The sequence below is a fragment of the Nomascus leucogenys genome, chromosome 10 (genome assembly GCF_006542625.1).
Source record: "Nomascus leucogenys isolate Asia chromosome 10, Asia_NLE_v1, whole genome shotgun sequence".
Classification (NCBI taxonomy): domain Eukaryota; kingdom Metazoa; phylum Chordata; class Mammalia; order Primates; family Hylobatidae; genus Nomascus; species Nomascus leucogenys.
In genome coordinates, this window is record NC_044390.1 from 3,019,938 (window position 1) to 3,047,906 (window position 27,969).

Genomic DNA, 27,969 nt, shown 5'->3' on the forward strand with positions numbered 1-27,969 from the left:
GGGCTTTTAAATCTCCAATCATTGTCCTGGAGGGCAAGTGCTAAGAGGGAGCTGTATCATGACCATCAGTCTGCACGTGGTTCTGAGGCAGCTGCGGCAGCCGGATGGGAGTTCTCTTTCGTGTTACTTGAGGCCAAGGGGCATGTCCAATTCATCTGTTTCCCCAGTGCCCAGCTCAGGGCCTGGCAGGCAGGAGGCCTCCGGAAGTGGTGGTGGAGTGAACAAAGGCTGAAAGCATCAGGAAGGGGAAGAGTCGGGGCATGTTAAGTCGGTTCCTGAGGGCAGACACTTACCTGTCTTGTCCATCTCCATTTGCCCAGCTCAGACTAACGCTGGGAATACAGCAAATCCTCAGTAAGTCCCTGTTGAATGAGAGTGCGTGAGAGACAGAAGCGCCCAGCATCAAAACTGCAGAGGAAACAAGTTTTAACTTTGTGCTTTGCCACCACGTAATCCCCACTCTTCCCGGGTGGGGTGCAAGGATGGACTCCAGCAGCCCTCATGGTAAGATTTATTATTCTCCGCTCTGTACAAGCCGCGTCTGCCACCCCGCCCCCCACCCCCCCACCCCAAAAAGCACCCAGCACTCCCTTGTGCCCTCCCAACTCTGCTCATACTCCACTGTCCAGCCAGATTCCAAAGGAGGGGGAGGGGCGGTTCAGACCCATCTCCGCCAAAACTTACTGGGGGCAGAGTGCTGCTGGGGCAGGGGGCTGCTGCGGGTCACAAACGAGGGGTGGACGGAGGATAGGGTTCAGTGTCTGATGGGATGAGGGGAGGGCAGAGAGGTCGAGGATGGGAGTGATTCAGTCTTGAGCCTGTCGGGCGTGCGCCCTGAAGGTCGCCAGTCCGTCTGAAGTTCTGAAGGATGGGGCAACAGCGAGGAGGGGGGAGAGTCTGATCAGTCCTGGGAGGTGGGAGTCCAGAAGGGGGCTTTTGATGGAAGTGGGATGGGAACCCCTCGGTCAGGCATCCTTCCCGGCCAAGGTGCCCGCCCCCGCTCCAGGCCCCCCGAGGTTCTCGGCCTTGTGCGCCAGGCGGTGTTTCTTGAGGCCGTAGGTGTTGGCGAAGCCCTCGCCGCAGGAGGAGCAGCGGAAGGGCCGGCCGCCCTGGTGGGCAGCCAGGTGCTTACGGAAGTAGCCGGGATCCTTGAAGGCCTTGAGGCAGGCGGGGCAGCGGAGCTCGGGCCGCGGCGGCTCATGGGCGCGCTGGTGGCGCAGCACGGAGCTCAGGTAGAAGAAGCCCTTGCCGCAGTGCTCACAGCGGTAGGCGCGCTCGCCCAGGTGCAGCCGCTGGTGCTCCAGCAGGTTGGAGCGGTAGCGGAAGGTCTTGCCACAGGCGCTGCAGCGCTGGGGCCGGGCCACAGCGTGCAGCCGCCGGTGCTCTGCCAGGCTGGACGACTGCGCGAAGCGCTTGGCGCACACGCCGCACTTGAAGGCCCGCTCGCCAGTGTGCACCACGCGGTGCTGCCGCAGGTACCAGGAGCGCAGGAAGCCTCGGCCGCACACGCCACATCGATATGGCCGCTGTTCCGTGTGGCAGCGCTGGTGGCGCATCAGCAGGGCCGCCTCCCAGAAGCGCTTCCCGCACACCGGGCAGCGGAAACCCCGCTTCTGCCGATGGCTGCGGCGGTGCAGGAGCAAGTCGTAGGCGCCCGCGAAGCTCTGGCCGCAGAGGCCGCAGCCCAGGGTCCGTCGCACCAGGTGCACGTACTTGTGAGTCACGAGGCCCAGGAAGTGCTTGAAACTCTGGCCGCACGTGGCACAGCTGAAGCGCTCGGGGCCGGAACTGGCACCCCCGCCAGCCCCTGCCACCGCCGCCCCGCCTGCGTCCTCACCCCCAGACACCCCTGCCAGTGCCGCCACGGCCGCCCCCACCTCCCCCGCCAGCCCGTTGTCCAGCACGCTGGCCGCATCCGTGCCGCTGGAGCCGTCCGGGGGCTGCGGGCCGCCGGGTGTGGGCGGGAGCAGGCGCTCGGGGGCGGCCTGGTGGACCAGCTTGTGCCACATGAGGTTCTCGATGAAGCCGAAGGTCTTGCCGCAGGCGTCGCAGCCGTATGGCTTCTCTGCCATGTGGACTTCCTTGTGACTCATGACGTGAAAGAGATCCGGGAAGTGCTCGCCGCAGTCCGAGCAGGCGTAGCTCAGCCCATCGGTGGGCCCTGCAGACGTGCCCGAGGCCCCGGGCCCACAGGCCCCCGGTGCGCCCTGGGTGGAGGGGAGGCCGGCTGCCCCGGCCAGGGCGCAGGGCAGCTGGAGCCGGTGCACCTGGCGGTGGCGGGTGAGGCTCTGCGGGTAGCCGAAGACCTTGCCGCAGAGCTCACACTTGTAGGGCCGCTCGCGCGTGTGCACCACGTGATGCTTGCTCAAGTGGAAGGATTCGCGGAAGCGTTTCCCGCACACGGGGCACTGGTGCGGCTTCTCGCCCGTGTGGATGCGCTCGTGGCGCTTCAGGGTCTCGCGGCGCCCGAAGCCGCGCCCGCAGATGCCGCAGCAGAACGTCTTTCCTGGGACGCTGGCGCCGGAGCCTCCCGCCCCGCTGGTCCCCGCGCCGCCGAGCAGCAGCGGGTGGGCGCCCAGGAGCGGGACGGGCACGGCGCCGTACACCACCGCCGCCGCGGCCGCCGCCGCCTTCTCGCTGTCCGTGGTGGGAGGGTCGGGGGGCAGGAGGTACGGGCCAGGGGGGAAGGTGGGCGGGGGCTGCGGGGCCGAGGCCGCCCCGTCCTTGGGCGCCTCCGCAGCGGCAGCGGGCGGGGCGTGGGCGGCCTTGTGGCGGAGCAGGCTCTGCGGCGCCGAGTAGGACTTGCCGCACAGGTCACAGGGGTACACGGGCCGAGGCCCCCCGGCGCCCGCCCCCGCGTGGGCCGCCTGGTGCTTGAGGAGGTAGGAGGCGTCGCGGAAGGCCTTCCCGCAGATGCCGCAGGGCAGGCGCAGGAGGTCGGCCGAGTGCGTCTTCACGTGGCGCTTCAGACTCTCCCTGCGGTTGAAGCTCTTGCTGCACACGGAGCAGGAGAAGGGCTTCTCGCCCGTGTGGATGATCTGGTGCTGGTGGAGGTGGCTGGGCTTCTTGAAAACCTTCCAGCAGAGTGGGCAGGCGAACGGGCCATCGCCGCCCCCGGTGGCAGGAGGGGGCACCCCAACACCAGCAGGGGCGGCGCTCCCGTCTGCGGAGGGGGCGGGCGCCGCGGGCGTGGCTGGAGGGCCCGAGGACACTGTGGAGGGGGCGGCGGCGGCGGTGGCAGCGCTGGCGGCGGGTGCTGGGAGGCCCAGCGGCGGGAGCTGGGGGCCGGGCTGGGGCGGACCCCCCGCGGCCGGTGGCACGTCCTTGTGGCAGCGGCGGTGGCGGATGAGGCTGGACACGTGGTTGTAGGTGCGGCCGCAGACACCGCATTCGTAGGGCCTCTCCCCCGAGTGCACCAGCATGTGCTGCACCAGGTGCGAGGACTGCTTGAAGGACTTCTGGCACACGCCGCAGGGGAAGCGCCGCTCCATCAGGTACTTCAGTCTTCGGAAGTAGCCCTTGTCGTCCTTGGTGGGGTCGCAGGCCGCCGCCGCGGGGGGCCCTGGCGGGGTCTGCGAGGGGGCAGGAAGCGGCCCTGGGGCCCCCGCGGGAGCGCCCAGCCCAGGCGTCACCCCCGGCCCGGACGCGGGCCCTCCTCGCTTCAGGTTCCCAAACAAGTGCTGGTGTCCCGAGAGGTCCACGATGCCCCACTGCGGCGTGGGGAAAGCAGCGTCAAAGAGGGGGGGAGGGGGCGCCCCGAAGGCGGGCGGCAGGGGCGGATCGGGCTTCTTGGCTTGGGAAGAGGAAGAGGACGAAGATGACGAGGAGGACGACGAGGAGGAGGACGAGGACGAGGAGGGCACCTCCGCCTTGGGCTTGAAGGTGGACGGGGGCGGGTAGTCATACTGCGGGGGAGGGGGCTGCGGCGGGGGCTGCGGTGGGGGGCCGGGGGCGCAGGGCAGGGCCGCCACTGCCTTGGCGTGTTCCCCATACAGTTCCATGGGCTCGAAGCGCTGGTGGTTGAGGAATTCCAGGAAGTCGAAGGGGTAGCTCTGGAAGTGCACCCCGTCCTCACCCCCGATGCCGCTGCTCCCGCCACCCCCGGCGCCGCTGCCCGCTGGGTTCGCCTCCATCTCCGGCGGGTGGGAGACGGGAGACCCTGTGAAGAGGAGGACGGGGCTGAGGACACGGCTGCGGCGCTGGGTCTCACCGCAGGTGAATGGAGCTGTGCGCCCACTCATCCATCCTTGTGCGGATCACACCCCCTCGCCTTCCAGGTTTAGGCTTCCAGTCCCTCTGCCTGTCCACCCCAAAGGGCAGCCCTTCCTCTTCGCTCCCTGGCCCCGGGACTCTCCTACCCACCTTCATCTTCCCTCTCTGTGTTCTCAATTCCCACCACCCTCCCCATCTCTCTTTTCCTTCTCTAATTCCTTCCATCTCTCCCCATCTTTTCTGGGGTCCTGACACAGCTTTGTTGCCACCCCCTGACACAGCTTTGTAGAGGAGACCCTCTCCTCCACACCACCTGCAAGACCTCTACTTTATTATTTGTAGAAACAGGGTTTTGCTTTGTTGCCCAGGCTGGTCTCAAACTCCTGCACTCAGGTGATCCTCCAGCCTCCACCTCCCAAAGTGCTGGGTGATCACAGATGTGAGCCTGCGCGCTGGCCTGGGCCCTCTCTACTTTCTCTCCTTCTCAGACTCCAATTGTCCAAGCATCCTGGGGGCCTCTGGACTCAGTTTTCTTTCCAAACCCTCTCAGGCCCTCTGCTGTCTCCCCATACTCCTGCACCCTACCCCACCCGCAGCCCTCCGTTCTCATCCCTTCAGGTTTTATCCTAAAATGAGCATAATGATAAGGGGAACCACAGTTTCTATCAGCGTAATTAGGAGGGAGGACTCTGGGGCCACAATCAAATGTAAGCCCTGCCACTTTCTAGCTGTGTGGCCATGGGCAAGTGACTGAACCTCTCTGTGCCTCCATTTCCTCATCCACACCTGGGGACGACAAAGCACACGCCTACCTCACAGGACTGTGAGGATTCAACACGCTCATATGTGCAAGGCTCTTAGCGGGGCGGTTCCTGGCACTCTGTAAGCACTCAGTACATAGAAGGTATGGACTGGGCACAGTGGCTGACACCTGTCATCTCAGCACTTTGGGAGGCCGAGGTAGGAGAGCTGCTTGAGCCCAGGAGGTGGAGGCTACAATGAGCTGTGATCACATCACTGTACTCCAGCCTGGGTGACAGAGCAAGACCTTGGCTCTAAAAATTAAAATTAAAAAATAGAAGATATGATACTGTTATCACTGTTACTACTAGTAGTAGAAATGGGGAAGTCAGGAGAAGCCTAGAGAACTGAAAAAAGTCAGTATGGCGGGGATGCACTCTTTTCATATTAATAGACGGTAGACAGGAGAATTTGCTTGCCTGGGAGAAACAAATTCCAGCAAGGGGGCTCGCATATAGTCAGAATGTGGTCTGATACAATCCAAACACAGACCCTGGGCTCGGAAAGACCTGGGTTCAAATCCCATTTCCACTGTGATCCACACTTTCTCCATGTTTAAAATGGGAGGGACCCCTATACTGCAGGGAGATTCAAGGGGGTTGGAACAGAACGTAATGAAACACATGCGTCAGCAGAATGCATTCAACCCCCTGAGCTATTTGTACCATCCATGACATCACACACCTGGGCTAAGCCTAGCAACAGAAGCAGGGAGCTTGAGTTCCATCCTTGCCCTTAGTGGGGCTTCTCCTCCTGACCCCCCCCCACATCCTTGCCCTTAGTGGGGCTTCTGACCCCCCCACATCCTTGCCCTTAGTGGGGCTTCTGACCCCCCCACCTGCCTAGTGGGCCTCTCCTGACCCCCCACATCCTTGCCCTTAGTAGGGCTTCTCCTGACCCTCCACCCCCGGCATCATTCTCTGGCACCTCCTTTACACGACTTTTCATTCCAGATGGCAGGTATCCATGTGTGTACCCCACACCACACCAGACCCTCAGCTCCCGTAACTGATCTCTGAGTTCTTAGTCTACTTGCTGGCCTGGGGAAGCACCTCCACCAAGTGGGTGGAGGGTCAGTGGGTGAAGGGCCCGTGAGGTCTGACCCGCCTCCTGTCCATCACCCCTACCTGATGGGGGCTGGGCTCTAAGTCCAGCCCACTGTGGGGATCAAGGGGGATCCTACCAGGGCCTGGACCCTTTATCCTCTATCCATCGGGCTGCTCTCTCCTCGCACAGGTGAGGGGCGTCTCTTCCACCCCCACCCCAAACGCCATCCTGGAGTGAGATATTTTTAGTCTCCAGCTCCGGGTGTCCTTGTCCTTGGACAAGACCCAACATCCCGTGCCCTTCACACCCCCTCCGTTTAATCTGATCTCCGGAAAGAGGACAGGCGTGGCTGGGGTGGTAACTGGAAGGCTGTAGGCGGAACCTAAGTTGGGGAGACAGCTCTGGAGGGGGCTGACTGGCCAGGGAGGCAAACACAGGCCATAAGGATGCAGGGAATAGGGGGTGATTTAGGGGGCCATGGGGAGGGAGGGCAAGAGTGTTTGGGGAAAGAAGCCCCTGACTAGCTTGTCTCCACTAGAGCACACGTTAATCATAGCTGTCACTGACTGGACATCTCCCAGAGGCCCACCACGGTTCTAAGCACGTTACACATATTAATTCACTGACTCCCCACAATGCTAAGAAATAGGGGCAGGTGTTCCTGCCGTTGGATAAATTAGAAAACTAAGGCACGGAGAGGCAAAGTGAGTTGCCATAGTCACGGAGTAAGAGTCTGGATCAATGGGCTTGAACCCCATTCCCACCCTTGCCCCCAGAGCAGTGTTTCACCGGGCTGTTCCCCGAGTGAAGGAAAGGGAGGGGAGAACTATCAGGATAAGAGCTTTATTTAGGAGTGTCTTCTGGGTTATGAGGGGTGTCTATACAAGGGGCCTGGTAGGAGAGGGTGGTGGTTACTTTCTCTTCTGCCTACAATGTTCTCCCCCAGATTTCAACAAGGCTCCCTCTGGAGCCTCCTTGGGTCTCTACTCAGCACTCCCCACCCCATCACTCTCTAGCCCCTCATCCAGCTGCAGGTGTTTCATTATAGTTATTGCCACCAACTCATGTTATTCCTTTTCTGTGTGTTTACTGTTTGGCCCCTCTCTAGGAAAGCAAGGACTTGGCCTGTCTTGCTCGCCCCTGTGACCCCAGCACTTGGCGTAGCACCTGGCACACTGTGGGTGCTTGACAAATATTTGCTGATATGTGAAAATGAAACACCACCTTCCTAAATTACCAATGGGTCCGCAAAGAAATCATACATTAGACAATGCTGGCCAGGCGGTGGCTCACACCTGTAATCCTGGCACTTTGGGAGGCCGAGGCGGGAGGATCACCTGAGGTTAGGAGTTTGAGACCAGCCTGGCCTACATGGCGAAACCCCGTCTCTACTACATTTATAAAAATTAGCCAGGCTTGGTGGTGGACGCCTGTAATCCCAGCTACTTGGGAGGCTGAGGCAAGAGAATCGCTTGAACTCGGGAGGTGGAAGTTGCAGTGAGCTGAGATCGTGCCACTGCACTCCAGCCTGGGCGACAAGAGCGCGACTCCATCTCAAACAAACAAAAAACAAAAAAACTGCTTAGCAATTAATGAAAATGAAAACACAACATACCAAAGCTGAGGAGGTGCAGCCAAAGCAATGCTCAGAGGGAAATGCACAGCTGTGAATGTCTATCTTGATATTTGTGGAATGAACGAAGCGATGAGAGTAAGCTGATCAAACTCCCAGAGGAACGGAGGGGGACATGTAGCAGAAATAGAGCTAAATGATCCCAGGGATTCCTGGGAGAAGCAATTCTGGGGACAGTGATGTTATGAGGAGGGCACTGAGGGCAGGGTGTGGAGATGCTGAAGGGGATACATCAGTGGTGGACAGAATTGGTCAGCCTCATGATAATTTCCACTAGGAAACCAGAGACATTCCCTCGTTCACACAACTCAAGCCTAAACTGGTATCTTTTTAAGAGGGGATGTCATAGGAGGGTTTTATGCGGAGAGAAGCATGATGGGGAGGGACCCCCCCGCCCACCACCACCACCACCACCACCAAGGGACAGGAGTCCCACAGCAAGTGTATTAACGGTTCACATTTATTGTTTGACCAGTTTGATATTTGTCATTGCCCGGATGCAGCATAGTCCTGTACCATTACTGGGCCCATCTTATAAGTGGGGAAACTGAGGAGCAGCATGGGGAAGGCATTCCTCCAAGGTCATATGGCCAATAAAGAGGAAAGCAGGTAACCGATTCCAGGTCTTTCTGATGCCAGACTGTGGGCCGTTCTGCTGCAACAATGCTGCCTTGTGATGAAATTCTGGTTTGTTAATAAGAGTAACGTAACGTGACATATAACACTGGATGTGTGCTTTCTACCAGCCTAGCACTCTTCTAACTCTGATGTGTGTTAGCTCAACGAATACTCCCAGTAATCCTAGAAGATGGTTACAATTATTGACTCTGAAATACAAAGGAAGAGACTGAGGGCCAGAGAGGTAAATTAAAGTTCCAAAGTCAGGCCAGGCATGGTGGTTCATGCCTGTAATGCCAGCACTTTGGGAGGCCGAGGTGGGTGGATCAACTATAGTCAGGAGTTCGATCGAGACCAGCCTGGCCAATATATAGTGAAACCCCGTCTCTACTAAAAATACAAAAATTAGCTGGGTGTGGTGGTGCACACCTGCAGTCCCAGCTACTTGGGAAGCTGAGGCGGGATAATTGCTTGAACCCAGAAGGCAGAGGTTGCAGTGAGCTCACGCCACTGCACTCCAGCCTGGGTGACAGTTAGACTCTGTTTCTCAAAAATAAAACAAACAAACTTCCAAAGTCACATTATTAACTAGTGGCAGGGCCAGTGGTTGAAGAAAGGCAGCAAGGCTCCACAGTCCCATCACATGCTGTCTTTCGATATTTCTCCCTCCAAAATGAAGGAGGATCCCCCATCCCACGTTATACTGGAAATGCATTGCTCCACCCATCTCCCTGCCACCGAATCCCAAGTCTCTTGGCTTGACCCAAGACTGGGACAAGTCACCAACATTTGTTGATCTCTAACAAGCATTGTGCTTAGGTGCCTTATGTGGCTCGTTTCATTCAAACTTCACAACAAACGTGTTAGTATCATTCCCATTTTACTGACAGGAGGACTATAACCAAACAGTAACCCCATCTCATTCAAAAGCCACAGTCCTGGCTGGCCGCGGTGGCTCACGCCTGTCATCCCAGCATTTTAGGAGGCCAAGGCAGGCGGATCACCTGAGGTCGGGAGTTTGAGACCAGCCTGACCAACACGGAGAAACCCCGTCTCTACTAAAAATACAAAATTAGCTGGGCATGGTGGCACATGCCTGTAATCCCAGCTACTCCGGAGGCTGAGGCAGAAGAATCACTTGAACCCGGGAGGCGGAGGTTGCAGTGAGCTAAGATCACACCATTGTACTCCATCCTGGGCAACAAGAGCAAAACTCCTTTTCAAAAAAAAAAAAAAGGCCACAGTCCTTACAATGACCTCCACAGTCTCCTGGCTGCTCTTCCAATGTGCCCACTCCATTCCTGCCACAGGGCCTTTGCACTGGCTGTTGCTGCTGCCTGTAATACTCTGACTCTCAGGCAACCATCTCGCTCACCCCTTCACCTCCTCCCCATCTTTGCTCAATTGTCTTCTCAATGAGCCTCTCAGTAACCAGTGACCTGTCACCCAGGCCCACATCCTGATCTCCCTAACCCTGCTTCATTTCTTTCCTTACTGCTCAGCATCATTTATAACCTCACATAGTCTACTTCTTTGCCTTGATTTTGCTGGTCTCCCCATCCAGATGATCGGCTTCCTGAAGGCAAGGATTTTTATCTCTTGCTCACTGTTCCATCCCCAGGACCTACAACAGTTCCTGGCTTGATACATTTTTGTTTGAAGAAGTGAATGAATGAGGCTAGGAAAGAAGGGAGTGATTTGCTCAAAGCTGTGAACCCTAGTAGAATCCAGAGCTCATCCTCCTAATCACTTCACTCCTGGGGTTGGGGCGCCGTTAAGAGCAGCCCCCCAGTGGGCCACAGTTGTCCATGAGAAGGGGAATTTTTACTCTTGTATAACTTTTTGGTGTGTGGCTTTTGGGAGGGACAAGATGACAAGACAGGAAAATCCTGGGGGAGGCCATCCTGAACCACAGCCCCCCCAGCTCTATCTCTTTATCCCATGATATTCTGAACACGCATATATACTCTTGGTTTTTATTTTTTTTCACTGCAGCCTCGAACTCCTGGGCCCAAGCACTCCTCCCACCTCAGCCTCCTGAATAGCTGGGACTACAGGTGCACACCAACCACACCCAGCTTTTTTTTTTTTTTTTTTTTTTCCTGTAAAGACAGGGTCTCACTGTGTTGCCAGGGTTGGTCTTGAACTCCTGGCCTCCAGCAATCCTCCCACTTTGGCCTTCCCAACTGCTGGGATTACAGGCATGAGCCACCTCACCTGGCCTGTATTTTGTTTTTTAATCATCTGCCCCCCTCAACTAGCATGTCCACTCCATGAGGTCAGGGATTCTTGTCTATTTTGTTCTCTGTTGTACCCCCAATGTAAAGTAGGTGCTCATTAAACAGCTGTTCAACAAGTGTTTATGAATGAACGTATGAATGAATGAAGAACATTCTGGGCTCGGTAGAGCTGACAAAGGCTAGATAATTTATCCCAGTGCCCTCACCTCCAAAGCCTTTTGAGACCAAAGCTTCCTTCCTCTTGTTCTTCCCTTCGAATCTTCCACTCCACCCTCACCAGCCTCCCCTGCTGTCCCTCCACTCACCATGCTCGCCGCCACTTCAGGGCCTTTGCACTTGCTGTTCTTACTGCCTGCTCACCCAGGTCTCTGCCTGGCTAAGCTGCCTCTTATAGTTCAGGTTTCACCTCTAAAGTAGTTCATCAGACTCTCAGAGAACCCACAAAACCCCGTGTATCTTTTTTGACGCGTGTCTGATCAACTAGACTGTGAGACCTCGCACAGTGAGAAGACTGTGTGTATTGCTCCCCTTCATGGCTCTATACACTCTTCAGCTAGAATAGTGAATATGCGTTCAACACAGAATGAATGCCTACGAGAAAAGAAGTTACACCCTAGTGAAGTCCAGGGTCTTCCCTAGGGAGTCCAGGACGATGGCATGAGAGCTGGGTGAGAAGCTGCGGGTCAGGGCAACAGTTGCTCACGACATAGTAAGAGGATGAGGAACATTCTGGGAAGGAAGGCTTCACCGCCTCACTGCGGGACACTGTTCTGTGGCAGAAGTAATGAAGACGGGTGACCACTATGAGGGTGGGGCGACAGGAGGTACAGGAGTATTTCATGGGAGCCTGGATCTAAGCAGGCGGATATTTCTACCTGAAGCGGGAGAGGATGTGAATGTGAAAGAACTCTAGAGGGAGCTGTCCCGCTGCGAGGGGGGGTGGCTTTGAAAGGGGTATTCTTAAGGGGAATCACTGGAAGACCTGCAGAAGGGAAAAAGGCATTCTTGGTGCTGACCAGAATAGAAAGTATTTTCACACCCACGAAGGGGCGTTCTGCTGGGGATGGAGGTGGTCAGGGCCATTGGGGGCTGTTGCTGTGTATGGACAGAGATAACGGGGGACAGTTCTGCTGCAAAGCACTAAGGCAACACTCTGGGGAGAATTATATAGAGGATACTAATAAGAGGGTTCACCAGCAGCTGCCCTACGTGGGGAGGGGCAATGCTGATGGCATCTGGAGGCTGACCTGGAGGAAGCAATGACGGGGGGCGCTATGTGGAGGGGATCCTACGAGGAGGTATCATTTGGGGGCCCTGGCAGCCGTTTAGGGGATCGCCACGAATGAAAGCGCTTTGGCAGTCATCCTAGCTGGGGGCGTTCATGGGGGAGCTATCTGCAGTGGTCCTACCGGGGAGCAGTGATTGGGGGTCCCTTGGCAAGGGCCCGGCGGGAGCTGCACTGACTTGCTAGGGGTTGGGGGACGTTCTGGGGACCAGAGCGGGCCAGGGCGGGGCCCCCCGCCCCCGCTGCACCCGGGCCCCCGGGCCACGCACCCCGTCACTCACCGGCGCCGGGGTCTCCGCCGGGAGGAGGCCGAGGAGGCGGAGGAGGCGCCGCCGCTCCGGGGAGACCCGAGGGCCCGACCGGAAGTGCCGCCCCCTCCCCCCTCCCCGGCAGCCCCGCGCCGCCCGCCTGCCCGCCCGCCCGGAAGCGGAAGTCGCGCCCGTTCCCGAGGCGCCGGCGTGGAGGATCGGAAAGAGGAGGCGGTGGCGGAGACCAGGAGGGAGGAAATGCGCTTGCGCACTGACTCGGGGACGCGAGCGGTGAAAGCCCGGGCCGCTTCCGGTGGGTGAACTGAGCCAGGTGCGCCTGCGCTCTGAATGCCCGCTTCTTCTCCGGGAACCCCGCGACACGCTCCGGGCGTCCGGTTAAGCCACACCTCCGGCTCAGGTCTCACACTGAAGCCCCGCCCCCTGGGACTGAACCACGCCCATCTCACAGCGTAATTATAAGCCCCCTACTGCCTCAAAATCTGCCTTCTTCCCCTCGCCATCATGTAGTTTCTCCTGTTCTTCCCCCTCTCCAAGCTCCTACTCTCTGGAACTTCACCCCTCCCTAAGCCACGCCCCTTCCATCCAAGCCCCGCCCCTTGCATGTAAGCCCCGCCCCTTCACCCCATAGCATTTAAGCTGCACCTCGTGACTTTTGAGTGCCTCCCACCTCTACAGCATTCTTTTAAATCGGTGGTTGTCAAGGATAGTTGGGAGGCCAGCAGCATCCGGCTGCCTGTTCAGACCATTCGGAACAGAAGCCCTGAGGTTGGGGTCTAGGGATCCGTGTTTTGAAATACTCTAGCTGATTCTGCTGCTTGCTGGTCAAGAGCCATGCATGGCTTTACCACACTTGACACTGCCCCGCTGATATAATCGCTATAATCCCCGCTCCCAACTCAGCCCCATCCCAAACAGCCAAACCCAGGCCCATTCAGCCCCTCCTGTTAAGCTTCCACTCTCCCAGGAACTTCCCTTAGATACACCTCTCTTACGTACTTCCTTCTCTCCCCACCGCCTCCATAGCAGTCGTGCGCTCCCCTCAGCACCTTCTCCTAAGTCCCACCTCTAATACCCTGTTCCCTCAAAGTTTCTCCTTTAAGCCTCGGCCCCCGGCCCTGAACCACGCCCACCTCAGAGCTGAATTATTATAAGCTCTGCCCCTCACCTTAAAATCTGTTCTCTTGGCCTGGCGTGGTGGCTCACGCCTGTAATCCCAGCACTCTGGGAGGCCGAGGCGGGTGGATCATGAGGTCAGGAGTTCGAGACCAGCCTGGCCAAGATGGTGAAACCCCGTCTCTACAAAAAATATAAAAATTAGCCAGGCGTGGTGATGGGTGCCTGTAATTCCAGCTACTCGGGAGGCTGAGGGAGAGAATTGCTTGAACCCGGGAGGCAGAAATTGCAGTGAGCCAGATCGCGCTACTGCACTCCTGACTGGACAACAGCAAGACCTCGTCTCAAAAAAAAAAAAAATTAGCTAAATATGCTGGCGCGCGTCTGTAGTCTCAGCTACTCTGGAGGCTGAAGTGGGAGGGTCGCTTGAGCATGGCAGGTTGAGGCTGCAGTGAGCGGTGATCGGGCCACTGCACTCCAGCCTGGATGACAGAGCGAGACCCTGTCTCAAAAAAAAAAAAAAAAAAAAAATCCGTCCTCCTTGCCCCACTCTCACGCAGTTCCTCCTGTTCTTCCCCAGCTCCAAGCCCCTACTCTCTATTAGATCAATTCTATCCATTCTCTTTAAACCGCTCTCACTTTATGCGGACCAACCTCTAAACCTCTTTAAGCCCCACCCAACTCTAATCCTCTTCTAAGCCCCCGCCCCAGTTCCCCGCCTAACTGCCCCGCAGCCTTAGCCCCACCCCTGGTTCATTAGCCCCGCCCCAAGCCACACCCCTTATCTCTAAACCTTACCCAGACTGTCAGTCCTGCTCATACCTTTGTCTTAATTTTTCCTTCCAAACAGTAGGTCCTCAGGACAAGGAGGTGGGGCAAAATGGCTGCAGAATTTCTGGGAATTGGCTAGCATAGAGGCGGTGGGACCTGGGGTCAGGTCTGCATGGAAGGTTCAATGTTTTAGTTAGATTGGATGTGTACTGGGAATACAGCTGACCCTTGGACAACACGGGTTTGACCTGCAGGTCCACTGAGAGGCAGACTTTTTTTCACCCAAACACCGACGGAACACACAGTATACGGAGGGCGGATTTTCCTACATCCGTGGGTTCCGCTGGGCCCACTGCTGGACTTGAATATGCCCGGATCTTGGTATCTGCAAGGTTCGTGGAACCAATTCCCCGCGGACTCCGAGGGACCACTGGACTTCGGGGTCTGATGGAGATGGGGAAGGGGCCAAGGTTCCCCCCAAAACCATTCTTTGGCGAGCACCACGCTCATGAGGCACAGGAAGTGGGGTCCTCTCCAATTCCCCGCACTCCCGACAGGACGGTGTAGCCGAGGAAGAACATTTGAAGGCAGGAGAGGGTGGCATCCCGGCACGGAACACACACAGGCAGCCAGCAGGCAGAGATTTATTTCCACAGCCCCTGCCTCCAAGGGTCTGTTAGTCTGGGGGAGGGGGTCTGAAGGCAGCTGGACCCAGAAGTTTAGGTCTCCACCCTGCACCTGCTCCCACAACGGGAAGACCACCAGAAACAAGGGTGTCTCGGCCCCCTGGCCCAGGCCCAGCACCAGCCAAACTCCCTGCTCTAAACCTGGCCCAGGGAGCGATGGCCAGGGGTGTGGGTCAGGCTGGCTCCCCCTTCCCCTCTGTCTCCTCCTCCTCCTCGGCCTCTGCTGTGGCCGGGATGCCCTCCTCGTCCCACGGCGGTTCAGACCCTGGATCTGGTGCACACAGGGGTACCCCCATGGCCTCCGGGTGCTTGCGCTTGGCATGGCGCCGGAGCGTGTTGGCCTCTGTAAAGCGCAGCCGGCAGATGGGACACTGGTACGGGCGCTCCCCCGAGTGCACACGGTGGTGGTGCGCCAGCTCGCCCGCCTCTCGGAAGCGGCGGGGGCACAGCGGGCAGCGGAAGGGCCGCAGGCCGGCATGGATGTTGCAGTGCCGCCGCAGGTGGCTGGAGCGCTTGAAGGTCTTGCCGCAAACCTTGCACTGATGCGGCTTCAGCTCTGAGTGCGAGATGCTGTGGCGCTCCAGGTCGGAGAGGTAGGGGAAGGCCCGCAGGCACACCGGGCAGAAGTGTGGGGCCTTCCTGGGGCCGGAGCCCTCAGGCCCAGCCGCTGACCCTTCAGAGACCGTATAGGGCACACCCTGATCATCTATCAGGAGGAGGTCGCTCCCGCCACTGCTGCCTACTGGGGCTGTCACCCCCTGCACCTGCACCAGTGGGGGCTCCTGCCCTGACTTGGGGGGGCGGCCCCGCTTGCGAGGGAGGGAGGCCTTGAGTGTCCGATTTGAGGAGGTGGCTCCCCCAGGACGACGGCCTCGGCGGCCCCGGGGAACAGGAGGAGGTAAGGCCAGAGGTTTCTCTTCCTCCCCGGGCAAAGGCGAAGGCAACGGGTCTGGGCTGGGGGTGTCCATTGAGCAGTGGGGGGCTTGGGTCTGGGCACTGGAGCCAGCTAAGAGGAGAGAGGGGCAGAGTCAGTGCTCACAGGGCCTAGAGCACCCCTGTGTCCCCCAACACCTCGCCCATCCCTCTCTCCAAGTCTCTTGACAAAGATGTGGTTGACATTCATCCAGATACACAATTTTAGCTATGCTGGTGGGTAAAACAGTAAGATGATCTTGTATCAGCTGATAAATAGGCACTTCCCTGAGCTCCACCAGGCATCCCTATGCCTCCCTAACTCTCCTCCTGGATCTAGAAGTTCAAGATCAACATGAGCAACACCCCTCCCCACACCCCCCCACAAAAAAAAACCTTCCAGAGAGGAGAGAGTCCAACTGAGTGCAGACCAGTATTGTGATCCTTGAAACGGAGAGCCCAGAGCCATACAGGCCTCACGAATGCTCTCATCCCTCCCTGCTGACTGGCAGAAGTGGGGAAGGGGTTCCGGAGTGGAAAAAACGGACTGATCCCAGGTGATATTTGACCCTGATTCCTGGATGAGGAAACATATCTGCGATGTTAAGAGCCTGGGCCCTGGAGTCGGACATCATTCGTTCAAATCTTTACTCTCTGCGTGGCCTTGGGCAAGGTGTTCACTTCTCTAAGCCTTAATCAAGACTTTTGCAAAACGGGACACATAGTTCTACGTACGTGCCCAGACATGCCATGAGCATAATACCCACAAAGTGTTCATACACAGAAGCTTTCAGGACACATTAGCCATTGTTATCAGGAGCAGCTAAGCCTCACATCAACCCTCTGAATAGGGCAAATCTGTCCCATTTTGCAGATGGGGAAACTGAGGCACAGGAAAGTCAAGTCAGTTGCCTAAGTTCCTCTGCCAGTAAATGGCAGGGCCAAAACTGGGAACAGGTCTTGTGACCCGAATGTCCCAGAGAGTGGAGAACAAATAGATCCAAGGAGGAAGGGGGACATTATGAGGGCTCAGTCCTGGGTTTGAATTCAGTTCTGCCTATAACTAGCAAGTGACTTTGCCAGTTTCCTCCTCTGAAAAGTGGATAAAGCAGGGTTGTCAGGAGAATCGAATGTGATAATGGGCTTTCAAATACCCCTCGAATACTGCCTGGTGTATAGTAAGCACTCAATAAACTTCACCAAGGCCACCACCATATTCCCAGCGCCCAGTCAGATACTGGGAGCATGGGATTGGGGTGTAACGGAGGGGAAGGGAAGGCACAGGTGCAGCTGGAAGCAGGTGCTGCAGGAGCCCCCCTGCACCCCCCCTTTAACAGCCACATAGACTGCGGTCCAGAGAGGAGCAACCACTTTTCCATACGGTTCGCTCCCACGGGGTAGCCTAGTCTAGGAGTCTGGTCTTTGGATCGGTTAGAAAGGGGGAGACTGGTCCCCCGACCCTCCCCGTCCCCTCGCCCCGGTGCTGACGCGCCCGTCGGCCCCCGAGCTGCGAAGCCCAAGCGCGGGGCGGGCCCTGCGGGGGCGACGGCCAATGAGCGGCGCCGGGTAAGCGGGCGGCGGGGGCTGCCAGGAAGGGGGTCTGCGCGCGCGCGCCCGGACGGCTTCGCGGGGCGCGAGCGCGGGAGCAGGAACAGGTGTTGGAGGCGCGCTCCGGGAGCGCGCGGCCCGGCCTCCCCTACCCCCACACCCTCCATCCCGCCTGCGCCCCCCGCCTCTCGGGTACCTCATTTGCATGTCGCCGGGGCTCGCGAAAGTGCGCGCGCGCGCGCGCGCGGGGGAGACGGGGTCGGCGCGTGGGAAGGGGAGGGGGTGAGGGGGCCCTGCCCCTCGGCGGCGGCGAGGCGGGGGCGGCGGCGCGCGATGCCGGCCCCGCCCCTCGGAGAAGCGCCGGGCCCCTCCCTTCCTGCCCTTCCCGCCTGCCTGCGCGCCCGCGTGAAACAAAGGGGACTCGCTGGGTCCTAAGGACCGGTCACGGCCACGCCCGCAAGCCGCGCCTGCGCACCGGCAGCCCTGGTGTGTCCCCAGTGGGAAAGAACCCAGCACCACATCCCCAACCACCTCGAAACGCCTTTCCTCTCACAAAGCACACAGTCGGGTAACCCAATGAAAGACAGATACCGAACGATGAGGAGCGGGAAAATGGCTGCCCAGTGCCCGTAATTAACATGGCACCGGACAGGCTTCGAAGCCCATGGAGGGCTAAGTGGATAAAATGGTGCCGGTCTTTTCCAGCTCTGTATTGCAGTTGGCGCACTTCGCTTTCTCTTTTTTTCCCTAGTCCAACTACATCCTAATCGGGGGAGTCCGAAGCTGTAAAAAAGAAATAGTATCTGCTCTCATTTACGTTAGCATCAACTAGTGTCGCCATGGAGAAGCCGCGCTCTCAGCTCCTTGCCCTTAGTCTGTATGGCGCCGTCGGTGTCCCTAAGACCCGCCCCTTCCCGCTGCCCTCACCCAAGATGGCGCCGCCCTGGCTTCTTCAACCTCCAGGGCTGGGAAAGGAAAGGGAAAGAGGGAGAAGGGCGGGGATGAGGAAGGGGAGCCAAGAGGGCGGGAGAAAGGGGGAGTACGGCGGGGGAAGGGAGCTGAGGCGGAAGTCGAGGGGCCCCCCGGGTGGAAGTGACGCTGCCCCCGCTGCCCAAAATGTCGGCGCCCAGAGGGAGGTGTAAGTAATTAAAGAGGAAAGCTGACGGACTTCCCCGGCCTCCCGGGGCCGCCCCGGGTCTCCAGGACCAACGCTCCGTACGAGCGAGGTGGACTCGCCTGACCCCGGGGCCTGCCCGACCTGCCCCCCCACCGGGCGCCCAGGGCTGCACCTTTTAGGGGCAGGGGGAGGGGCACAAAAGGCCGGCTCTCGGGGCCTGGGGCCTGGAGCGGACTGGGCAGGGGGGGCCCCCGCTCCTCAGGCTGCGGGGTGGAGGAGGAGGCGGGGCCTAGTGGCTGCTGGGGCGGAGCAAGGGCTGGGAGGAGCCTGAGTTGGGCGGAGCTTAGAGTGGAAGTGGGAGGGGCGTGGAGGAGGGAGAGTCCGGATAGAAAATGGGAGGGGCTTAGGCAAAGAGGTGGGGTTTGATAAAGGGGCGTGGCTCAGAAGGAATGGTGGGTAGGCCCTGGATTGAGGGGTGGAAGGGAACTCATTGAGGCTGGTTGGGTTAACGGAGCCCAGGAAGCAGGAGGGAGGAGTTTAGAGTAGAAGGGATGGAGTTTGTCTGGGGTGTGGCTTAGAGAAGTAGGTAGGCCTAGTGAGGGGTTGGAGTTGAAGAGTGTAATTTGGAGGGGTTTAATGCAACTATCAGGTCTTTATAATGAATGTGGAAAGGACTTACAGGAGATGGGAATAGACTTCGTAGAGAAGGCCTGAGAAGGTGACAGGAGTCCAGTGGAGAGTCTTAGAAAGGATGTGGCTTCTTTAAAGGAAAAATTGGGTGGAGTTTTGGAAGTGGGTCTTAGTGAGAGGGTCTTAGATAAGTCGAGTAACTTAGCAAGCATGGTAGGACTTAAGGAGGAGTCCAGGAGGAACTTACGGGATAATAGTCATCCGAACAGCTTACTTGTTGCGTCTTTGCTGTGCACCAGCTTAAGTAGGCACGTAGCATCTATTGCCACAATTTTACTTAATTCTCGCCACCACTCTATGAGGTAGGTACTACTATTCCCATTTTGCACATGAAGAGTTTTTATTATCTGATGTTACAGGACTAATTCTGGTCTCCCTGCAAGGATGACTCCAGTGTGCTTGGCCCCAAATCTTTGCCCTCCCATTCGCTAAGTGGTCATCCTGGAAGAGGAGTGGGAGGAGCTTAGAGGGGAGTGGGAGGGCCTTTTGGAGGGAAAAGGGCTTGGCAAAGAATACAAGATCCTTAGGGAACACTGTGGGGGACTTTGAAGGGAGTAGGTGAGACTTAAGGAAGAGTGGAAGAGGCTTAAATTACAGCGGGAGGGGCACAGAGAGGAGTGGCCGCGCGTTGGCGAAGAGCGGGGAGAGGCTTAAAAACACTCCGTGGAATGAGGAGACTGGGAAATGATTAGGAAGATTTTGCCAGAGGAGTGGAGCCGCAGGAGAAGGGTGTCTAAGAGAGTAGGAGGATTTTAAAGAACAACGAGAGTGGCTTAGAGAGGTGGGCAGCGGGAGGGTCTCCCAGGGGACAGGTGGTGGGTCTGGGAACCTGGGAAGAGAGGGCTGATGGGGAGCCGACCCTCTCACCTACTCCTCTGTCTCTGCCCTACTCCAGAGAGAGCCCCCACATACCACTGTATCCCCCGCCACCATGGATGACGTCCCCGCCCCAACCCCAGCACCAGCACCTGCTGCCCCCAGGGTCCCGTTTCACTGCAGTGAATGTGGCAAGAGCTTCCGCTACCGCTCAGACCTGCGGCGCCACTTTGCCCGGCACACAGCGCTCAAGCCCCACGCGTGTCCACGCTGCGGCAAGGGTTTCAAGCACAGCTTCAACCTAGCCAACCACCTGCGCTCGCACACCGGGGAGCGGCCCTACCGCTGCTCTGCCTGCCCCAAGGGGTTCCGGGATTCCACCGGCCTGCTGCACCACCAGGTGAGTCCCACAGGCCGGGCCCAGTCTGACCCCCTTGGTCAGGATTGCGCTGGGATCCCGCGCCCCACTGTACTCTGGGCAAAAGGAAGCTGGCCCAAGGCCTAGGCGCCTGCCTCCTCCCGTTAGAAAATGTCCCTCCGTCCCGACCAAAGCACCCTGCCCCTTGAAAGCACCACCAACCCACGAACTGGAACATTCATAGTAAATTTCGCCATCTATAGGCTCCTCCCCCCATCTCCCTGCCAGTACCCCGCGTGCACGCACCAGCATCTGCAATCTAGTGTTTATCCTTTCCTTCCTTACCGTTTTAAGAAATAGGTTTATCAGGTGTATACTTAATTCCTTTATTCAGTGATTATCAGGTATATACTTAATTCCTTTATTCAGAGACTATCAGCTTTCCCTGCACCAAACGGCTGTGTTGCCAAGGCAAAAGCAAATTCCATGCCTTCAGAGAACTTACTTTCCTTTGGAGGTGGTCAGTAGCCAAGTAGACAAGAAGCAAGAAAGCAAGTATGCCGGCAAGAATGTTCTGGAAAAAGATAAGTGTTAGGAAGGAAATTTTAAGAAACAAAAAAATACTGGCCGGGCGCAGTGGCTCACGCCTGTAATCCCAGCACTTTGGGAGGCCGAGGTGGGCAGATCATGAGGTCAAGAGATTGAGACCATCCTGGACAACATGGTGAAACCCTATCTCTACTAAAAATACAAAAATTAGCCAGGCGTGTTGGCGTGCACCTGTAATTCCAGCTACTTGGGAGGCTGAGGCAGGAGAATTGCCTGGACCCGGGAGGCAGAGGTTGCAGTGAGGTGAGATTGCACCACTGCAGTCTCACCTGGGTGACAGAGCGAGACTCAGTCTCCAAACAAACAAACAAACAAACAAAAAATACAAATCAATGTGTGAGAGTAAGGAGAGCTATGGGCTACTTCAGACAGGATGGGGAAGGTTAGGGCAGGTGATGCTTTAGCCAACCTGTAGTGTGAGGAATCCTCCCTGGGAAGAGCATTCCAGGCAGCAGGAACAGCAAGTGCAAAGGCCCTGAGGAAGGAAGGAGCGTGCTGTGTTCCAGGAAGCCATGGGAGACTGTGGGGTTGGGGCGGAAGGAGGTGAGGTGAAAGATGGGACGGGCTAGGTCACACTCTGTCTGTGTGCCAGACACTTGCACAACCAGGGTGAAGAAAACCAGACATCTACCGATGGTCTTTCACACTTGGCTGTCCTCTCTGTCCCCATGCATCTGCCTTGGTTCAGGACTTCACATCCTGAATGTTGGCCCCAGCCTTCTCAGTGGTCTTCCTCCCTCCTGTCTCTCTCCCTCACGTCCAGTTTCTGCATCTATCACAGAGTGACAGGTGACCCCTGCTTAAATCCCTTGATCCTTAGGATGAAAGGGGAGCTCCTTAGCTTGATGCAACAAGTCACAGTCCCCCGAGGGGCCTCACCCCCACCCACCAGCAGGTTGTGATTCAACTGAACCATTTCATGAGCACCTACTGTATTTAGGTACAGTGCTAGGCTCTCTGGGGAAAAAAAAAATAGCTAAGGGAACAAAACAGATACAGTCCACCCTTTGTATGGCCTCGAGTCAAATGTAGGAGATGTGAACTGAACAACCAGGTTAATCAATGTTAGATTGCAGCCGAGACAGCTGCGGATGGAGGATAACCATATTCTGAGGCTAATGCAAGAGAGATCTGAAGCAGTCTGGATCGGGGATGGGGTGAGGGATGGTTTTCCCGAGAAAAAGGTGAGGAATGATCTGCCTCTGGGGTCTGAGGCTTTCTGGATCCAGGGAACAAGATGTGCACTTTCAAGAAAGCAAAGCAGGCTTTGGAGGAACTGGAGGAAGGCCAGTGTGACTGGAGCACGGAGAAGCAGAGAGTGTGGCTCAGGAGAAGTCTGGAGAGTGCTGGACCCTGGAAATACAGCTGTGAGCAAAACCAATGTGGTCGCTATTTTTATCGTCCTTAGCTGGTGGGGAGACAGACAACACTCAAGTTATATGTAGACACTAAGTGTGCTATGAGCCGTAGGCTTTAAAGGAGGAGGGTGGAAATGGATCACTGATGAACCAGGAGGCCAGATCCCGGGAAGTGTTTCCAAGGAGCTGACAGATAAATAGACCTGCGGGCATTCCAGGCAGTGAGAACAGCGTGTACGAGGGCCCTGGGACCAGCATAATCTTGTTGTGTTAGAAAGAGTAGAGAGAATAAATTTAGTGACAAAGAGGATAGAGAGCCCTACACCCACACTGTACAGCAGGTGCATCGAGTCTGGAGCCAGAAAGGCAAATGAACATCACTCCCTGTTCCTTCTTCAGAGCTGTGCCCCTGGCAGACATTACTAATCAAGCACTGCACTCTTTTTCATCCAGCCTCACCCTTCTCCTCACAGGCCTCCAGGAAGACATTACCATACTCACAAATCTCTCTCTGCTATTCCAAAACCTTAAATCAACAAGGACAAATATCAGTACAAAAAACCTCTCTAAAGCACAGTTTTACACAGTCTATAAGCCTGGCAATGCCTCAGAAAAAAATACAGATTCCTGGACTCCCTCCTGGGAGATTCGATTCCCTATACTTGGAAGTGATTCCCTGGATCTGTATGTGTGAAAAGCGTTCAGTGGGAGAGACTCTGAGCAGTAGCCGGATTTGGTTCAAAATCAATTCTCTGCCCTAACACACCTAAGGGCTGTATTCAGCTCATGACAACTGGCTCGGGATAGCAGGGCTTGACAAGGGAGAAAACACACCCTACCAGGGCTGGCTGTGTGTCATTTTAGAGCTGTACTGTCCAGTATAGCCATTGGCCATAGAAAATGATTTCTTTTTCTTTTTCTTTTTTTTTTTTGAGACAGAATCTTGCTCTGTCACCCAGGCTAGAGTGCAGTGGCACGACCTCGGCTCACTGCATCCTCCACCTCCTGGGTTCAAGTGATTCTTCTACCTCAGCCTCCTGAGTGGCTGGGACTACAGGTGCCTGCCACCAGGCCTGGGTAATTTTTGTATTTTTAGTAAAGGCAGGGTTTCACCATGTTGATCAGGTTGGTCTCGAACTCTTGACCTCAAATGATCCACCTACTTCGGCCTCCCGAAGTGCTGGGATTACACACGTGAGCCACCGCACCCAATCGTGGTTTTTTGTTTTGTTTTGTTTTTTGTTTTTGTTTTTTTTTGAGAGACAGACTCACCGTGTCATGCAGGCTGTAATGTGGTGGCATGGTCACGGCTTACTGCAGCCTCAAACTCCTTGGCTCAGCCTCCCAGGTAGCTGGGACCACAGGAGTGTGCCGTGTCCAGCTAGTTTTTAAAATTATTTGTAGAGACAAGGTTTTCCTGTGTTGCCTGGGCTGGTCTCAAACACCTACCCTTAGGTAATCCCAGAGTGCTGGGATTACAGCGTGAGCCACCATGGCCAGCCAGGACATGACCTTTTTAAGGACCGAAAGAATCTACCGTGACCCCAAGCAGAGAGTGATAGGACGAGCGTTTCCCTAGATCATGGCCCCGTAGGTGTAACGGAGAGCTTGTGCCACAACGCTCTGGGAGTCCAGGAATCCGCTGTCCGGGCTAGCTTCTCAGCCCTGACGTTGTACCCTTCCGCACCCCTAGGTCGTCCACACTGGTGAGAAACCCTACTGCTGCCTGGTCTGCGAGCTCCGCTTCTCCTCACGCTCCAGCCTGGGCCGCCACCTCAAGCGCCAGCACCGTGGGGTTCTCCCCTCTCCCCTGCAGCCCGGCCCTGGCCTGCCCGCCTTGAGTGCGCCCTGCTCTGTCTGCTGCAATGTGGGGCCCTGCTCGGTGTGCGGGGGCGCAGGGGCCGGTGGCGGAGAGGGCCCCGAGGGGGCAGGCGCGGGTCTGGGCAGCTGGGGGCTGGCAGAGGCGGCAGCTGCGGCCGCGGCCTCCTTGCCCCCATTTGCGTGCGGCGCCTGCGCGAGGCGATTCGACCACGGCCGCGAGCTGGCGGCCCACTGGGCGGCGCACACCGACGTGAAGCCCTTCAAGTGCCCGCGCTGCGAGCGCGACTTCAACGCGCCCGCGCTGCTGGAGCGGCACAAGCTGACGCACGACCTGCAGGGCCCGGGCGCACCCCCAGCGCAGGCCTGGGCCGCGGGGGCAGGCGCAGGGCCCGACACGGCGGGAGAAGGCACCGCTGCGGAGGCGGGCGACGCTCCTCCGACTTCGGACGGCAGGCTGCTCCTGGGCCCCGCGGGGGGCGGCGTGCCCAAGCTCGGGGGGCTGCTCCCTGAGGGCGGTGGGGAGGCGCCTGCACCTGCGGCGGCCGCCGAGCCCTCGGAAGATACCCTGTACCAGTGCGACTGCGGGACTTTCTTCGCGTCGGCCGCGGCCCTGGCCAGCCACCTGGAGGCCCACTCGGGCCCGGCCACCTACGGCTGCGGTCACTGCGGGGCTCTGTACGCGGCGCTGGCCGCCTTGGAGGAGCACCGGCGGGTCAGCCACGGCGAGGGCGGCGGGGAGGAGGCGGCGGCCGCGGCCCGGGAAAGGGAGCCGGCGTCCGGGGAACCCCCGTCTGGCTCCGGCCGCGGCAAGAAGATCTTCGGCTGCTCCGAGTGCGAGAAGCTGTTCCGCTCGCCGCGAGACCTGGAGCGGCACGTGCTGGTGCACACTGGCGAGAAGCCGTTCCCGTGCCTGGAGTGCGGCAAGTTCTTCCGCCACGAGTGCTACCTCAAGCGCCACCGGCTGCTGCACGGCACCGAGCGGCCCTTCCCCTGCCACATCTGCGGCAAGGGCTTCATCACGCTCAGCAACCTCTCCAGGCACCTGAAGCTGCACCGGGGCATGGACTGACTGCCAGGCTGCGCCCTGCCCTCCACCCAGCCACCTGGACTCGGCCTGGACCAGGGGACCTCGGGACTTAGAGTGAGGCCCCGGCCCTCCAAATCCAAATCCAGACGCAGGCCCTGAAATGAGGGGACCCTGACTGGAGAGGTGGGGGCCCCCAAAAACCTACACAGGCCCCGGAGCTGGGGGACCACAAACAAACAGGGTCCTTAGCTGGGGCAGGGGAGCCCAAATCTAGGGAGAGACTCCTGAGCCTGAGGTCCCTGGAATGAGTGTGGGTAGCCCTAAGTCCCCAAGACATGGGGACTTTGCAGTGAGCAATGGGTCTCCACAAGTACCTCTCATCTTGAGGGCCCTAATAATAAAAGATGGGCACCTACCCCCACCAAGGGAAGACTGCCCCATTCCCTGAGAGCCATCATTCCCAACGACCTTGATCTGGAGAATGTGGAGGGAGCGTGTCCCTGAATTTTCCTAGATCCCTCCAAATGCCACCCACCAGAGTCACTGGTGACCCCAGAAAATGGATATAGCCGAAATCTGCCTTTCCCCTTTTTCATTCCCTGTGCTGAAAGAGGGACCAGGGTAGATGCCCCCTGCCCTCGAATCCCCCCTCCCCGACTGTGGAATGGATCGACCCTAACGATCTTCCCCACCCCAAACACTAGAATAGACTGGCCTGAAATCCCCTTGCCCAGTAGGATGGACTGATCTATATGCACACACCCCCATCACATGGAATGGGCTGGTCTAGGCTGTGGCCTGCCACCTTCCTTAGAGTGAATAGGGCAGACACTCCTCCCTTTTCCTGTAGCGTGTGGACCGGTCCACGCCATTCTTTATCCTGTGAACTCATCTGAGTGGAAGGTGGCGGACACTGGGGTTTCCCTCCCTCTCTCCGTAGCATCCCTTGGTCTTTCTCTCCATCTCTGTTGGTTTGTCTGTCTCTGTCGTCCTCCCAACCCCTAAAGGAAGGGGGCAGTTGGCTCGGGGGTGCCCCTGTGAGCCTCGACCTTGCCCCCTCGTCCCTCTCCCCAATGTTTCCAGGACCCCCAATAAACCTTGTCCTGTCAGTCGCTGATGCCTCATTTTCTGATCCTTGGCCCCAGGGGGGGATGGGGAATCTCTTAGGACAGACCCCCTAAATAGAGACAGGTACTGGTTTTCTCCTGAGAAGTTTCAAAGCTTTGAATAGTACATGACCTTTAAAATTAGAGTCGGTTTAGGCCGGGCTCGGTGGCTCACGCTTGTAATCCCAGCACTTGGGGAGGCCGAGGCAGATGGATAACCTGAGGTCAGGAGTTCAAGACCATGCCTGGCCAACATGGTGAAACCCCGTTTCTACTAAAAATACAAAAATTAGCCGGGTGTGATGGCACATACCTGTAATCCCAGCTACTTGGGAGGCTGAGGCAGGAGGATCTCTTGAACCCGGGAGGCGGAGGTTGCAGTGAGCCAATATCGCACCACTGCACTCCAGCCTGAACGACAGAGCGAGACTCCGTTTCATAAATAAATACAATTAGAGTCGGTTTCAAAATGAGCCCCGTCCCTTAAATACATGATCCACCTCCAACAGACAGACACGCCCCCTAGAAACAAGACAAGCCCTTTAGAAGCCACCAATCATAGGACACACCCCTTGGAAACCAAACTGCCTCATTAGAGGCATGTCCGAGAAGAGGCCCCGCCCCTTAGACGCTGCCCTAGACCCTACACCAGACCCCCAGAATAGGACCCGCTCATCAGAAAATTGGGGGTGGAGGTGCCTTCAGACTATCTCCTGCACACTGCATTGCGTTCCTGTACTGAGGGCTTATTCTGAGCCAGGTTTTGGAACTCCCTGTGGGGGTCATCCCGGCCCTCCTGGGGTTTATGTTGTGTCGTGTGGGTGACGGGCATGGAGAAAAGCGGAATCAAGTAAATGTAGAAAGTAATTTCAGATCGTCGTGAGCATTCTGAAGGCAATAGGGAAGGGTGGTAAGAAAGGGAAGGGCCATCTTACTTTCTTTGCCACCTTAGATGGGGTGGTCCACGTGGGCTTCTCGGCGGAGGTGGCATTTGATCTGAGCCCTGAAGGGTAAGGGTGAGCAAGGACTGGCCAGGAGGACGCCCAAATGGACACAGGAGGAAAGTGAGGTCAGGGAGGGAAGGATGAGATGAGGTTAACAGGTGGGTAGAGGTCACATCACAGTGAGCCAGGCAAGCCAAAACAGGTGTTTGACTGTGTTCTCTGGGTGATGGGAAGCAAAGTGTTAATCGAGGAGGGAAGGGACCACCCTTGCATCTTACCAAGATCCCTGTGGCTGATGAGTGGAAACGAAGCTGCAGGACGCAGAGTCAGGAGAGTGCAGCGCTCCTGCAGTCCAGGAAAAACCTGTGGGAGCCTAAACCAGAGTGACGAACAGAAATCATTTCTGTAACCCCAGCACTTCGGGAGGTCGAGGCGGGAGAATCACTTGAGCTCAGGAGTTTGAGACCAGACTAGGCAACATAGTGAGACCCTGTAAAACAAAAGAAAGAAATGGGTGGATTTGAGATGAACTCTGGAGTACGAATGCAGAGGACTGGTTGTGTGCATGTGTGTATTGGTTGGGGGTGAGTGTAATGGGAAGGGAGAAATCAGGAGTAAATGGTTGAGTGGTGGCATTTTTCATTAAGACCAGAAAACTGGGGGAGGACACATTTAAGTAGTAGTTTAGGAGAATCAAAGGTTCCTCCCCTTGAGTTCCTTAAGATTTTTTGTTTGTTTTTGAGACAGGGGCTCACTCTGTTGCCCAGACTGGAGTGCAATGGTGTGATCTCGGCTCACAGCAACCTTCACCTCCTGGGTTCAAGTGATTCTCATGCCTCAGCCTCCTAAGTAGCTGGGATTACAGATGCGTAGCACTACCCCTGGCTAATTTTTGTGTTTTTAGTGGAGACGGGGTTTCACCATGTTGGTCAGGCTGGTCTCGAATTCCTGACCTCAGGTGATCGATCTGCCCGCCTTAGCCTCCCAA

General features: G+C 57.3%; 3 protein-coding genes across 6 annotated transcripts; 1 reads left to right on the plus strand and 2 right to left on the minus strand.

The window, feature by feature from the left end:
• Nucleotides 1-495: 495 nt before the first annotated feature.
• On the minus strand, nt 496-14,126 carry ZNF865 (zinc finger protein 865). 2 transcript variants are annotated; one of them, XM_030819568.1, is made up of 2 exons: nt 14,041-14,126; nt 496-4,159 (listed from the first exon to the last, which is right to left on the minus strand). In XM_030819568.1, the coding sequence occupies exon 2, from the start codon at nt 4,131-4,133 to the stop codon at nt 966-968; it is 3,168 nt and encodes a 1,055-aa protein (XP_030675428.1). In that variant the 5' UTR covers nt 4,134-4,159; nt 14,041-14,126; the 3' UTR covers nt 496-965. The 2 variants fall into 2 exon arrangements, with proteins under 2 accessions (XP_030675428.1, XP_030675427.1); XM_030819567.1 differs by lacking the exon at nt 14,041-14,126 and adding an exon at nt 12,118-12,329.
• Nucleotides 14,127-14,617: 491 nt separating this feature from the next.
• On the minus strand, nt 14,618-27,325 carry ZNF524 (zinc finger protein 524). Of its 2 annotated transcripts, none has more exons than XM_030819572.1 (2): nt 27,260-27,325; nt 14,618-15,681 (listed from the first exon to the last, which is right to left on the minus strand). In XM_030819572.1, exon 2 carries the CDS (start codon nt 15,641-15,643, stop codon nt 14,849-14,851), a length of 795 nt encoding a protein of 264 aa, XP_030675432.1. In that variant the 5' UTR covers nt 15,644-15,681; nt 27,260-27,325; the 3' UTR covers nt 14,618-14,848. The 2 variants fall into 2 exon arrangements, with proteins under 2 accessions (XP_030675432.1, XP_030675431.1); XM_030819571.1 differs by lacking the exon at nt 27,260-27,325 and adding an exon at nt 17,332-17,460.
• Nucleotides 18,152-26,048, plus strand: FIZ1 (FLT3 interacting zinc finger 1). 2 transcript variants are annotated; one of them, XM_030819570.1, is made up of 3 exons: nt 18,152-18,273; nt 19,838-20,158; nt 23,777-26,048. In XM_030819570.1, exons 2-3 carry the CDS (start codon nt 19,874-19,876, stop codon nt 24,971-24,973), a joined length of 1,482 nt encoding a protein of 493 aa, XP_030675430.1. In that variant the 5' UTR covers nt 18,152-18,273; nt 19,838-19,873; the 3' UTR covers nt 24,974-26,048. The 2 variants fall into 2 exon arrangements, with proteins under 2 accessions (XP_030675430.1, XP_030675429.1); XM_030819569.1 differs by lacking the exon at nt 18,152-18,273 and adding an exon at nt 18,290-19,244.
• Nucleotides 27,326-27,969: the final 644 nt, after the last annotated feature.